The sequence below is a fragment of the Jaculus jaculus genome, chromosome X (assembly GCF_020740685.1).
Source record: "Jaculus jaculus isolate mJacJac1 chromosome X, mJacJac1.mat.Y.cur, whole genome shotgun sequence".
Classification (NCBI taxonomy): Eukaryota; Metazoa; Chordata; class Mammalia; order Rodentia; family Dipodidae; genus Jaculus; species Jaculus jaculus.
In genome coordinates, this window is record NC_059125.1 from 151,684,910 (window position 1) to 151,698,250 (window position 13,341).

General features: G+C 52.7%; 2 protein-coding genes across 8 annotated transcripts; one reads left to right on the forward strand and one right to left on the reverse strand.

Annotated features, from left to right (window-relative positions):
* Positions 1-34: 34 nt before the first annotated feature.
* On the reverse strand, positions 35-9,031 carry Idh3g (isocitrate dehydrogenase (NAD(+)) 3 non-catalytic subunit gamma). 2 transcript variants are annotated; one of them, XM_012952124.2, is made up of 13 exons: positions 8,871-9,029; positions 4,978-5,016; positions 4,648-4,659; positions 4,308-4,405; positions 3,857-3,969; positions 2,195-2,255; positions 1,955-2,087; positions 1,660-1,793; positions 1,235-1,337; positions 994-1,140; positions 631-725; positions 484-544; positions 35-241 (listed from the first exon to the last, which is right to left on the reverse strand). In XM_012952124.2, the coding sequence occupies exons 1-13, from the start codon at positions 8,949-8,951 to the stop codon at positions 140-142; spliced, it is 1,179 nt and encodes a 392-aa protein (XP_012807578.2). In that variant the 5' UTR covers positions 8,952-9,029; the 3' UTR covers positions 35-139. The 2 variants fall into 2 exon arrangements, with proteins under 2 accessions (XP_012807578.2, XP_044996120.1); XM_045140185.1 differs by lacking the exon at positions 4,648-4,659 and having other exon boundaries at positions 8,871-9,031.
* Positions 9,032-9,077: 46 nt separating this feature from the next.
* On the forward strand, positions 9,078-13,341 carry Ssr4 (signal sequence receptor subunit 4). Of its 6 annotated transcripts, none has more exons than XM_045140186.1 (7): positions 9,078-9,128; positions 9,353-9,429; positions 11,382-11,500; positions 12,247-12,321; positions 12,579-12,668; positions 12,883-12,987; positions 13,181-13,341. In XM_045140186.1, exons 2-7 carry the CDS (start codon positions 9,363-9,365, stop codon positions 13,283-13,285), a joined length of 561 nt encoding a protein of 186 aa, XP_044996121.1. In that variant the 5' UTR covers positions 9,078-9,128; positions 9,353-9,362; the 3' UTR covers positions 13,286-13,341. The 6 variants fall into 6 exon arrangements, 5 of the variants coding, with proteins under 5 accessions (XP_044996121.1, XP_004672138.1, XP_044996122.1 ...); XM_004672081.2 differs by having other exon boundaries at positions 9,088-9,128; positions 12,922-12,987; XM_045140187.1 differs by having other exon boundaries at positions 9,111-9,128; positions 11,385-11,500.

Sequence of the window (13,341 nt, forward strand, 5' to 3'; positions counted from 1 at the left end):
AGTGTCCTGGAGTGAGGGACACACACAGCCGAAGTCTGGGGCTGAAGTGGGTTTATTGTGGGATCTACCCACCAAGCTGACTGGCATGCTGGGCTGAGAAAGGGGTTCTATGGACAGGCCAAGATGGTTCCAGGGAGAGCTAAGCCTCTACAGCCCTCCCATTGATGATGCGGATGTGGCGGATGATGTCCTGGATTGCTTCGGATGTGGTGCCCTGGCCTCCAATGTCTGGGGTGTGCATCTGTAGGAAACAGGAAGCTTGGGCACGCCAGGCCCCCCAGCACCCACCCCCACCTCACTGTCAGGACTGCACACTATCTGCTAGGGTTTTCGGGCCCAGCGCTGTCAGCAGTTGGCTATGTCTCGAATACCAGATACCACCCTTCTCTCAGGGGCCACAGCTGGTGCTGGTCACACAATTGCAACATGGGCTAGAGAAGGGGACACAGGAGTGGGACAAGGTGGGGACAAGAGGAGCCTCACGTTTTCATTGTCCATGGATGCCAAGACGGCTTTGCGGATGGAGGTAGCATAGGAGTGGAGCCTAAAGGAGGGAGGAGAGTCAGCCTTTGGTCCCCAGGGCCCAGGGGCCACTGACAGTTCATGACCAGGCATCAAGAAGCCACTTACTTGAGGTGATCTAGCATCATGCAACTTGCTAGTAGTGTGGCTGTGGGGTTGGCAATGTTCTTATTGGCAATACTTTTGCCTGTGTTCCTTGTAGCCTGCGAAGGGCAGGAGGAGAGTAAAATGTGAGACCATAAGGTACATGACTCCGCTCACATGCAATGTCAGTAGAAGCGTATCTCCTACAGAGAGCAGATGAGGGGACACCAGAGGCAAGAAATGGGGAGTGGGGATGCTCATGGGTCTGGGTTTCCTTTTAGCATGTCAAAAAGCTTTAGTCTTAAATAGTACTACAGACTGTTGCATACCACTGTGGGCTAAGACTTACAACCCAACAAGCCTGCAGGTCTGTGCCTGGTCACTCACCGTCTCAAACACCGCATACACATGGCCATAGTTGGCCCCAGCTACAAGGCCTGGGCCCCCAACCAGCCCTGCACAGACGTTGTTGACAATGTTGCCGTAGAGATTGGGCATCACCATGACATCAAACTGCTGGGGTCGGGATACCAGCTGTGGGGCAAGGAGCAGGCCAAGATACTATAGAAGTCATGGGCACCAAGGGTAGGAGGCTCCCGAGCCGGCCCAAGCCAGTGGGGTTGATTACCTGCATAGTGGTGTTGTCCACAATCATGCTGTCAAATGCAATGTTGGGGTAGCGGGCTGCCACCTCCCTACAGCACTGGAGGAAAAGTCCATCGCCCAGTTTCCTAAGTTGGGGGGAATACAGTTCACCAGCTTGATCTCTACAGATAGCTAGAGGGTTGGGGTGTACAGAGGGCCATGGAAGCCTGAGGACTGGCTTGTAACCTGCCCCCCCATCTGGAAAACAGGCACAACCCCATCTGTCCCACCTCTTCTTAGGATGAGCTACAGTGAAGTCACAGGTCCTCTGGAATAGGGCACTGCTTTGAATGCAGCCCCTTGGTGGGTGGCTGGCACCCTAGACCCTGAGTCCCTGCCAGTCGACCTGAGCCGGTCTCTCTAGCTATACTTCAGGACGATCAGGAGGAGGATGCAGGGGTCACATACATGATGTTGGCCTTGTGCACAGCCGTCACTTTCTTACGCCCGCTCTCCTGGGCCAGCTTGAAGGCATATTCAGCAATGCGAAGGGACTTAGCCTTGGTGATGATCTTCAGGCTCTCCACCACTCCTGCCACACTCTGACCAGGGGCCAGGGGACAAGTTAGGAGCAGCATGGCATGAAGCCCTATTGCTGCATGCACCTGCCTTTTTGTTTTCCGTTCCTTACGTTCTCAGCTCAACTCTGACCCTAGCCGGGTTCATCCCCTCCAACCCAAGCGGGTCATACAGCTTTGCCTACCTCATGCTCCAAGCTGCTGTACTCGCCCTCTGTGTTTTCCCGCACGATTAGGATATCTATGTCCTTGTGTCGGGTCACCACTCCTGGCAGGCTCTTACAGTGGATGACGTTGGCATAGAGGTCCAGGCTGGTACTAGGAGGGTGACAAGAGGAAAGACAGGCTAGGCCTCACTAGTAGCTGGCCAGGTACGGCCCGCCCTGGCCTTTATGGAGCCCCTACCCTACAGGCTTAGCTCTTACCGCAGAATGTTGTTTCGGGATTTGTAGGATGGCGGCAGGTTATGATTTGTTTCAATATTGCCTACAGAAGAACAAGACAAGACAGGCAGGCTGGAGAAAGCTCCCCCTGGCTCAGCCAGGCCACCATATTCCCTTGTCGGGCCCAGAGTATATTTGCCAAAAGCTGCTTCAACTGGAGAAGACGGTGTCCTGAAGCCAAAGACTTGGGAGAATACCAGGATCAACTGCCAATGTAAGCTCCATGAGGGCAAAGGTACACACACACACACAGAGATCCACTGATGGGTTCCAAGGACCCAGAATAAATATGGTTGGCAGCTGCCCCTTACTGCCCAGGCTCCTTCTAGCTCCACAGAAGTGACCACATCAGTTTATGAATAGGCTAGTTCACCTGGCTGTGTTTGGTCAGGGTTACTACCAGGCTCCAAACTGGGGTGCTACCTATGCTGCAGCTCAGAAGCAGAAGGCAGCTGCCTGGAAAAGACCACAACTAGGCCATAGCTTGGCTAGGCTCTGCCTAGTGGCCCAGGCACCCAGAAGGAGGGAAGCAGAGGCTCAGTGAGGCCAGTAGATGCAGGAAGAAGGCGATTAGAAGGTTATCAAGCAGAAAGGCCTTTCTTGGCAGCCCACCAGGACTGCTCAACCCTACAAGCTGTCCCCTGCCCAGACTGACTTCATCTAGAGTGTTCAGAGTGCACCGTGGCATGAGGCCCACTTCATAGCAGCACCTGCTGTTCTACCTGGATTCATCACTGCTCACACACTCTTCATACAGCAGCAGATTAGCTCAAGTTTAGGGATGTTTAGGGATGTAGAACTAAACCAAGGCAAGCCCAGGAAGGACTATGACATTCCTGTTTGTAACATTCACCTCTGTGTCAGCTGGAGCCAAGGCAGAAGGTCAGAACCGCATCTCTGACGGTTGGTTGGTGAACAGACTATGGGTCAAACTGACCCCAACAGAAGGCTGCCTCCAGCGCAGGAAGGGGTGGGAAGAAGCTTGTCACAGAACAGACTCACACTGCCTATTCCTAACACTGAGCTCTCAGAGTCATAGGGTCAACAGGACCACAGAAGCCTCAATCTAGACCCTGAGCACAAGAGTTCTTGGGCTGAAGAGATGGCTTAGTGGTTAAAGTGCTTGCCTGCAAAGCCAAAGGACCTAGGCTCAATTCCCCAGAACAAGATGGTGCATGCATGCATCTGGAGTTTGCAGCAGATTGAGGCCCTGGTGCAGCCATTCTCTTATTTTCTGCCTTTTTCTCTAACATAAATAAATAAATATAAATAAAATATTTTTTAAAAAAGAGTTCTTGGGATGGAGAGATGGCTTAGCAGTTAAGTGCTTGCCTGTGAAGCTTAAGGACCCCGGTTTGAGGCTCGATTCCCCAGGACCCACGTTAGCCAGATGCACAAAGGGGCACACGTGTCTGGAGTTCATTTGCAGTGGCTGGAGGCCCTGGCGCGCCCATTCTCTCTCCCTTTCTTTATCTGCCTTTCTCTCTGTGTCTGTTGCTCTCAAATAAATAAATAAAAATTAACAAAAAAATTTTTTTAAAGCATTTAGAAAAAAAAAGTGTTCTCAATAATCAGAAAAGCCCTGAAATCTGTGCCAGGGGGCCAACAAGTCAGCTCAGAGACATAAGCCTGGCCAGAGCTTACCTTTCAGGGCCACGCGGTTGCGGCGGATGGCCATGATGGCATTGCGGATGTCCTCCTCATCAGCATTGGAGCTCACATGTACCTCTTCAAAGTCCACTGGCACACATGCATGCCTGGGGCAGAGCTGGGTGAGGGAGGTTGCCCTGGGGCCAGCAAACCTCCTCCTGAAGCCTGCTCAGGTTTCACCCTTGCTGCTGCCTGTTCCAACCTGGCTTCATCCATGCTGACTGAGGAGGCTGCACTTGAACTCCGTAGTGCACTGTTAGCAGGACTGGTACCGCCTCCCCCAGGGCCAGGGCAGCCTGGCAGTAAGATGGGCATGGGGCTTCTTACAGACCTTTCTACCACCACCTCACTGGGAACTGGGGCAAAGCCCCAGCCAGTGAGTTTCTGGGTTCTGCATCCTGGCTGGGGAGAAGGGCAAAGGGAAACAGACCCAAGGTCTCCATACCTGAACACAGACTTCACATGCAACATGAGCTCAGGGCCGATGCCATCCCCTGGGATCATGGTTACTGTGTGCCGCCCACCATACTTAGCTGATGGAGGCTGGAAAGAGAGAGAAAGTAAAGGTGAGCCTGTGGGTATCCTGTATGCTCCCTGGATTGGAATCCAGGGGCTTGAGCTAGTTCCCTTCTTCCCACCAGCACCGATCCCACAGGCCAGACAAAACAGGGGCGCCCTTCTGGGCTCCTTGGTCAATAGCAGTCTCCCAAGTCCATCTGGACTGGGGTCAACCATAAAGCAACTAAAAGCCCCTCAAGTCTAACACAGAGGAGAAGAATACTCACAATTGTGTGTTGCTAGAGAGAAGACAGAAAGGAAGAAGACACGATCAGCCAAGGTTGGAGGCACAAAGCTGTGACCAGGGAATGGGGGCCTTTTCCCTGGGGACGCTGTCTAGCACAACTCAGGGAAAGATGAGGTATGAGCGACCTCTGGAGAACATGCCTCGGAGAGAAGGACAGGAGAACCGGGGAGCAAATGTGCACTTCAGTGTGTGCAATTTTGTACATGTACAACCCCCTCCCCACATACCTATATGCAAATACATGTGCACAGTTGTACAGTCTCTCTCTTTCTCTCTCTCTCATGTGCATGCATGCAAGACAGGTACTTACTGAGATGTTCCTTTGTGGGGCATTGTGGACACCCAGAACCTGCCAGAGAGAACCCAAATGCCAATGTTAGCTGTCTCACCCCCCAAAGTCAAATTGTCAAGGGCTAGTCTACTTTTATCCTAAAAAAAAAAAATCTTTAATTATTTGCAAGCAGAGAGAGACAGAGAGAGAGAAAATGGGTGTGCCAGGGTCTCTTGCTGCTGCAACTGAACTATAGATGCATGTGGTGCTTGTGCACCCGACATTACGAGGATCCTGGGGAATTCAGCCTGGGCCAGCAAGCTCTGTAAGCAAGTGCATTTAGCCACTGTGCCACTGCCTCAGCCCCAGCCTAGCTTCTGGCAAGGATGGGACTGGCTTTGCTGGACCCAGACAGGACTCCGCCCTGCACTGCTAACTAGTACATAACAGTTTAACATGTAGCCGAGACAGACAGCTCCAAACTGCAAAGACTTTAATCTTTTTCTTTTTTTAAGACTTCAGTCTTTTTAAATTTTGTTTTGTTTTTCAAGGTAGGGTCTCACTCTAGCCCAGGCTGGCCTAGAATCACTGTATTGTCTCAGGGTGACCTTGAACTCATGGCAATCCTCCTACCTCTGCCTCCCAAACGTTGGGATTAAAGGCATGCGCCACCATGCCCGGCCAAAGACTTCATTCTTTTTTTAAAGTATTTTATTATTATTTATTTGACAGAGAAAGATGGGGAGAGAGAGAATGGGCATGCCAGGGCCTCCAGCCACTGAAAACGAACTCCAGATGCATGTGCCCCTTTGAGCATTTGGCTAACGTGGGTCCTGGGGAATGGAACCTGGGTCATTTGGCTTTGCAGACAAATGCCTTAACCACTAATCCATCACTTCAGCCCAAAGACTTCATTCCTAACAACTATCCTATCAGAATGCCAGACAGGATTGTCCAAATACTTTATTGCTCACTTGGAACTTGGGTTAGCTTAGTAAAATCTGTGTGTCTTGCCCACATTTCTGTTTTGGCTTTTAATATTCTTTTGGCCAATTATTGCTACACCAATCTGTAGAAAGGCTTTCACAAAGGACTGTTCCCTGTCTGGATCCCCATTGAAGGAATCCACCTGTGCAGGCACAGGTACACTGGGGAACTGTTTCCTTTCTAGCACTTGTTAATATCTGGGCTCACTTGTAGGCGCTCCATACAAGCTTGTAGAAGGTGGCATAAAGGGTACTTCCTCCTGAGAGCCTCCCATGATGCCTTAAGGTGGCCGAGCTCCACCTACCCCGTCCCCAGCGCCTAGGAGGCATCTTAATTTGATTACCAATGGCTTGTTCTCTTCCCAGGCTCTGAGAGCAAAGCAATGTCCAGCGCAGCTTGTACTGTTACTCTGAGCCCTAGCATAGTGCCTGTCCCAGAGCAAGGACCATAGGGAACATTTCCTGAGTGAATAAGCATATTAGAAATGAAGAAACAGGGGCTGCAGAGGTGGCTCAGCAGTGAAAGGTGCCTGCTTACAAAGCCTGACAACCTGAGTTTGATCCCCCAGTACCCATGTAAAGCCAGATGCACAAAGTGGTGCATACATCTGGAGTTCGTTTGCAGTGGCAAGAGGCCCTGGTGTGCCCATATTCTTAAGTCTGTCTCTCTCTCCTTGCGAATAAAAATAATAAAAAGAAAGTGAGGAAACAGACGGAGACAAGGAAGATCTTAGTCCACATCCAACATCTGCTACTCTTGAGATAGCTTCATGTACACATCAGAAATTCATGGAACAGCCAGGCATTGTGATGTACACCTTTAATCCTAGCACCTGACAGACTGAAGTAGGAAGAGTTGAGGCCAGCCTGACTGAGGGACTGGTAGAGTGCCTCAAAAAAGGGGGGTGGGGAACGGGAGATGGGTCCATGGAGCACAGGCATTGACTTCATGTGACTACTAGGAAGCCTAGGTGAGAGGAGCTATGTGAGCCGTTCACAATACCAGTAAGGCAGATGGAGTGCAGGTAAGGTATGTCACCTCAATACTGAACCAGCCCTCAGTCAAGAGTTCACAGCTGGTGTCCTTGGGAGGGGCGGGGCTGACCCCTGCAGCTCCCAACAGCTAATTCCTCCTGGGCTTTCACTGTGGCAGTGAACCAGCCTTCTGCCAGGCCTGGCTCAAAGTCTGTGTGGCCCTGCTCACAAATGATAGCACTCCACAGCTGCTACCAATTCCAGATGTGACACTGAGCTTGTCCACAGTCCCAGAGAACTCCCCATAGACTTCCCTAACCTTACTCTGTACAGAAGCAGGCAGTTTCTTTCAGGGGGTTACAAAGGCTCTGCCTCACACCCAGGTTGTCCAGCAAAGGAGCCAGCTGTGAGGAAGGCTGGGGTATGCACAGACCTGCTGCTCAGCCATTATCCTTGGAAAAGAAAAAAAGAGGACCAGGGAGGGGTACATGCTCCCACTGATGGGCTCCTACACTCCACATCTCGCTAAGGTTTCTCTCTCTTTAAAAAAAAAAAATTATTGGAAACTTCCATAATTGTAAACAATACCCCATGGTAATTCCCTCCCTTGGTTTCTCTCTTTAGCAGGTTACTGTTGAGTCAAGTAGCAGTCGTGGTAGCATGTTTTCCCAGGAGGTCCCAACTAGTGGAGCAAGGGTTCCCATTCCCAGGACAGCCAGTCTCAAGGCTAGGCCTTGAGTGACTACCAAACATTCACTGTCCCCTATTTCTGCCCCAACTAGGGCATGCTTGTGTGCACAAATGCACACAGGCACTGGGACAAAGGAGGGAGGTCAGGGAGAAATGTCTTCATCAAGAGGTTGCAGGATCCTAGCTGCCAGAGCCTCGAAGGCCTCTGGAAACCTTCAATGTGCTGCTGGTCTTTCATCAGCTGGGATTTTAGAGAACTTCATAAGGCATATGCAGTGTCCATCAGAGAACAGGATTTGGGAAACATGGCTGAGAGACACAAGCCCAGATTATCAGCGAAAATTTAGGGTTCTGGCAGGTTGGTGTCTGCAGGATGTTTTGAGAACATGCCCCCTCCAAAAGCACCCATTGGCCTCTCCCCTGCTGCTGCCCACCCGGACTTGGTTCCAGCTATGAGAGGAATGGCACCATCCACACCGACTGAGAAGGACACAGTCTGAGGCTATCTGAACATTCACTGGACAGAGGGGAAACGAGAACCTTTGAAAGGGGAGGGAACTGACTTAAGGCCATGCATTGAGTCAGGAGAGAACAAGGTATGGGAGGTCATTTCTTTTCCCCAAAGGGGCAGTGCTGACTTGCTGCTGCTAACTAACCAATGAAGACCACAAAGGAAGAACCGAGGAAGCAAAGCCCGTGGCGTCCAGGCCTCCCCAAGCCTCAGAACCCTGGCTCCCTCTCATTGCTGATGCTTGGAATCACTTGTTGGCCTTTTGGCTAAGATCAAGTGTCCAAACGCCTTGGAAAGCTGGGGCCCTAAGCATGTGGGAAGGATCAGGGGGGACCTGGCAAGGTCCGATTCAACACCTTCATCAGAACAGGTGGTCAAGGAGAGGGAAACCCGAGGAGGAACTGAGTCCAGGAACAAGATACCCTGGGTGGTAAGGGCAAGGCCGGCCCCGACATGTGACCTCCTCGGAAGGACTCCTACAAGGACACTAGGGAGATGACACTCAGCCGCTGCGGGCCACCCCTCCCAGGGCTCCTACTACCAGATACAGACCCCTAGAAGAGCCAAGACCACGGCCAACTTCGGCCAATCCAGTCACTGACATCAGAGGTGGCCAATGAACCCCCGTGCTCAACCCTCTCCCCGCCCCTCCTAGGGCCCTCAGCCAATCGAACTCCAGACTGCCCAAAGAACGGGTCCCCCCGATGTCAATGGGGTGCGAAGTCTCCCAGCGAACGCCGCCGCTGCCCCACGGCCCACCCCTCACTCACCTCCCAAGGGCGGCGGAGGAGGGCTGGCCTGAGCACTGCCTTCGCAGCGATGCCGGCACCTCTTGCCACCTTCAGCGCCATGACGGAAAGTGAGAACCTTGGCAAGTCCTAACGGGAAAACACCGTTCACGCGAGAGTTCAGCAGAGCTAGCCGTCCGGAGGGAAAAAAACGCGAGCCCAGCAGTGCGCACGCGCACGACCGTATCGGTTCCCACTCCCCTTTCCGGTCCCTACAGCCCTTTCGCCGCCATCTTTGGGGTGGGCTTTTTTTTTTTTTCTGTGTGTGTGGGGGGCGGGAGTGGGTGTGTGCGCTGCAGGTTAAGACCCTGGCTTGGGGAGGGGACACGTCAGTGCGGCCCGCAACGTCACGAGGCCCGGCCCACGCCGGCGGCGCACCATTGGCTGCGGCGGCCGCTGACGCGTCGCGCTTCCTCGTATGCTCCGCGTGTTCAGGGTGGCTTGCTCTCTTTTTCCCTCGGCAGAGAAGAGGCGATGGCGGTGATGGCATCTTTCGGCGCCCTGGCACTACTCCTGCTGTCCGGCCTCTCTTGCTGCTCAGGTAGCGGCCTGGCCGGGGCTTGTTTCGGGCGAGCCTCTGTCCCGTGGCAGGAGGTGCTGGGGGGAGGAAGGGTGCGCGCTAAGCTGGGGTCTGGCCCTTCCTTGGGACCCGTCGCCACCGGCGGAGCCCTCCGCCCTTAGGCGTCGTCGTGGTGCCACTACCAGAGCACCCCACACAAGTTCATCCGGCAGCCAGGCTGCTGGAAGAAACGGCCAAGTCCTTCCCTCCTCTGCTCATGGGAGAGTTGCAGCCACCAGCTCCAGCAAGGAAGGTGACACGTTCCTGCTCCCTGTCTCAGAAGGTAGTGGCACAACAGTAAAGCTGCACAGCAGCGAGCAATTGCCCTGAGAAGTGTTGCTGGCAAGAGTGGAACCAGCGCTGTGCTGGCCAGGCGACCCCAGGACAGAGAGAACTGAAAGGGAGCAAGGACGGGGGCAGAGGGACGGAGAGTAAGATGGTGAGGCAAGTTAGATTGTGAGCAAAGGCCTTTAATGCCAGCCTAAAGCTTGACTTTCCCTAAGGCCCTGGTGTGTTGATCCCAGAATTCATGGCAGAACTGAGCTACAAACCCATTGATTTTTATTTATTTATTTGACAGAGAAGGGAGGTGAGAGAGAATGGGCGCGCCAGGGCTTCCAGCCACTGCAAACGAACTTCAGACGCGTGCACCCCCTTGTGCATCTGGCTTACGTGGGTCCTGGGGAATTGAGCCTGGGTCCTTTGGCTTCGCAGGCAAACGCCTGAACTGCTAAGCAATTTCCCCAGTAACCCCCTCCCCCCATTGATTTTTATGGCCGAGCTATTCTTAGCACTTGGTGGCAGGATTGAGCTCAGCCCTGTGGTCCAGAAGTGTGTTTAGGAGATTGTCACAGTGGCAGGCCTGGGGCCTGGACTGAGCAGGAGTTGCTTTCTGTGGATACATGTAGCTGTACTTCAGGGCAAGCCTGGCCTCCTTACCTCCACCCTTTTCACCCACCCCTCACAGACTGCCTCAGTCTGTGGCCAGGGATGTCTTGAAAGGACAAGCCTGGCTGTCAAACCTTTCAGAGGCCCCATAGCACCCACCAAGGGAAAGGCCTAGTTTAGCAGGACACAGAAATGCCTGTGGGATCTGGCACCAGAGAACCACGCCCAAATACCATTCCCAGGAAATCTCTCTCCTGCTGTTTAGACCCTAAAATCTCTGGCTTCCCCAGCTTAAATAACCATGTTGCCAAAACATCACATTTGGACAGCAGTTGGTTGAAAATTTTCCTATTTGCAGTAGTGTTTGGCTCAAACCCTCTAACATGGCACCTCCCTTCTTTTCCCTTGTGGCCCTTGGTGATGTGGAGATGCCTAGATCTGGCGGGTTTTTTTTTTTTTTTTCTTTAGGTGGTAGTTTACGGAGGCAAGTTGAGTGTCAAGGTAGAGAGCCTCTTCTATTTACTTTCCTTGGGAAACACCAGCAACAGTCTTGGCCGGCCAGCTGGCTGTGTGCCAAGACCCCGTCCCTTATCTTGAAAGTCTCTATGTTAGCATCTCACAGTGTCTGCCGAGAACGCTTTCAGTAAGCTGTTGAGACAAGTGCGTGGTTCTGAATGGAGGCCAGCCTGCCCCTTGGGCTTCTGGAGTATTCCAGGCCCAGGCAAGCTGCTGCATAACCTCCCTGTCATGGGTTCAAGCACTAACACAAGCGGCTCTGCAGATCCAGCCGCGAGCTCTCCACACACACACCTGGTCCTCCTTCACTGTTGCATCGAGGTTGGCCCCTGCCAAGTCTTTTCTACCACACTCTAGCCTGTCTCTGCTCTCATAAGCCCCTTTCCACTATACTTGGGAGTGCTGGGTTCTGTCTTCCCGACCCCACCTAGCAGGAGCAGAACTGTGTCCTCAATTCACTGGGTCTGGGAGACAGAGCCCTTCTAGCTTCCACCCAGCACACACACATTGGGTTTGCCTCCTCCCCACAGCAGAGGCCTGCCTGGAGCCCCAGATCACCCCTTCCTACTATACCACCTCGGATGCCGTCATTTCCACAGAGACTGTCTTCATTGTGGAGATCTCCCTCACCTGCAAGAACAGGGTCCAGGTGAGGCAGTGTGGGTTCAGCTGAGTGCAAGGGCAAGAGAAGGAAGGGGTGGTAGGACTCCTCACTGGAAGTTGACAGTGACCCAAGGATCCTGTCAATGGCGAGACTAAGAACTCCAGTTCACAGGATGCAAGAGAGATGAGAGAGAGCCCAGCTTAGCTAGGTCTTAGCAGTACTTCAAGAGCATTTTCCTGACCCACTTGGTATGTGTTGCCTCTGTGCAGTAATGTGGGTAGATACCCCAGTTTCCTGGATGAATGTCCAGAACATGAGAAAGCCTCCAGACCCCTTCCTCCTCTTACCACTGGCTTCTGAGTGTGTCCATGTGGGTGTTCTGTAAGTTTAAGGTCTCTTGGCCTCAGCCCTGGCTTGCATTCCCAAGGGGCCAAAGGAAGTTGGGCCTTTTAAAGGTGTAACACTCCTAAGGCTAACCCCCTCATGCACTTCCTGGCACTAGTACCTGCCTCTCACTCTCAGAGAAGCAACATGTCCATCATACTCCTGTGTGTAACTAACAGGCTTGCTGAGAGGTCATAGGGGGATCTGCTCCCAGGGAGACAGACAGATACTGGAAGACCTTGGCAGTCAGTACGTGTAGGTGTGATTTTTTTTTTTCCTAGCATGGCTCTGGGGTATGGCAGTCCCTGCCCAGTCATAGTACTGCTGTGGTCAGCACCAGTAGGGACTCTACCTGTACTCAGAGGGGAGGTGACTCTCATTTTGTCATTGCCCCTCCCCTCATCCAGAACATGGCTCTTTATGCTGACGTTAGTGGAAAACAGTTTCCTGTCACCCGTGGCCAGGATGTGGGCCGTTATCAGGTAAGAGATGAGAGTCCAGAGCCATTGGGGAAGGTTATCCATTTGTAAGCATGGCTTGAAGCTATAAAGATCAAGAACTCTTCGGGGCATGGTGGAACATGGGTTCGAGGCCACCCTGAGACTACATAGTGTAATTCCAGGTCAGCCTGAGCTACAGTGAGACCCTACCTGGAAAAAAAAAAAAAAGAACTCTTGCTTGTAGTGATGCTATGCAGTGCTCTCATGTGTCTCTTACCTCCTGCCAAACACCCAACCAGGTATCCTGGAGCCTGGAGCACAAGAGTGCCCATGCAGGCACCTATGAAGTCAGATTCTTTGATGAGGAGTCCTATAGCCTTCTAAGAAAGGTGAGTATTGTCTGGAGCCCTCCAAGGCCCCAGAAGGCCCTGTCCCACAGCCATTGCTCTCCTGCCCAGCCTGTGGTTCCCTTCTGGAACTTCAGCACTCTGAGGCCTGGCTCCTGAGAAGCAGAATGGGCCATGTGGGTGCCTCTCTTCCTCATTGATCTCTTGCCCATTTCTCTCTGCTCTTCTGAGGAGTACCTGTCTCCCCCATTGCCAGCCCAGCCAGCACCTCTTGATCCCAGCACCTCCCTTACAGGCTCAGAGAAATAATGAAGATGTTTCCATCATCCCACCCCTGTTCACAGTCAGCGTGGACCATCGGGTGAGTGATCTGCTCTCCTCTCAGGAACAAAGACAGCACATAGAATACCTCATCCTTTGGGAGGACTGGGGTGGAGGGAAAGTTGTCATCCCCAGCTGTGGGCTGTCATTGGTCAGTGTGTTTTGGGACCAGGTGGCTAAGGATGGCGGGTACACTTAACCTGTCCCTTCCTTGAACTGCCATTTTCTTACAGGGCACCTGGAATGGTCCCTGGGTCTCCACAGAGGTGCTGGCTGCAGTAATTGGCATCGTGATATACTACCTGGCCTTCAGTGCAAAGAGCCACATCCAGGCCTGAGGGCAGCACCCCAGCTCTCCTTTGCTTCTTTAAATAAAGTCACCATTTGCCACAAA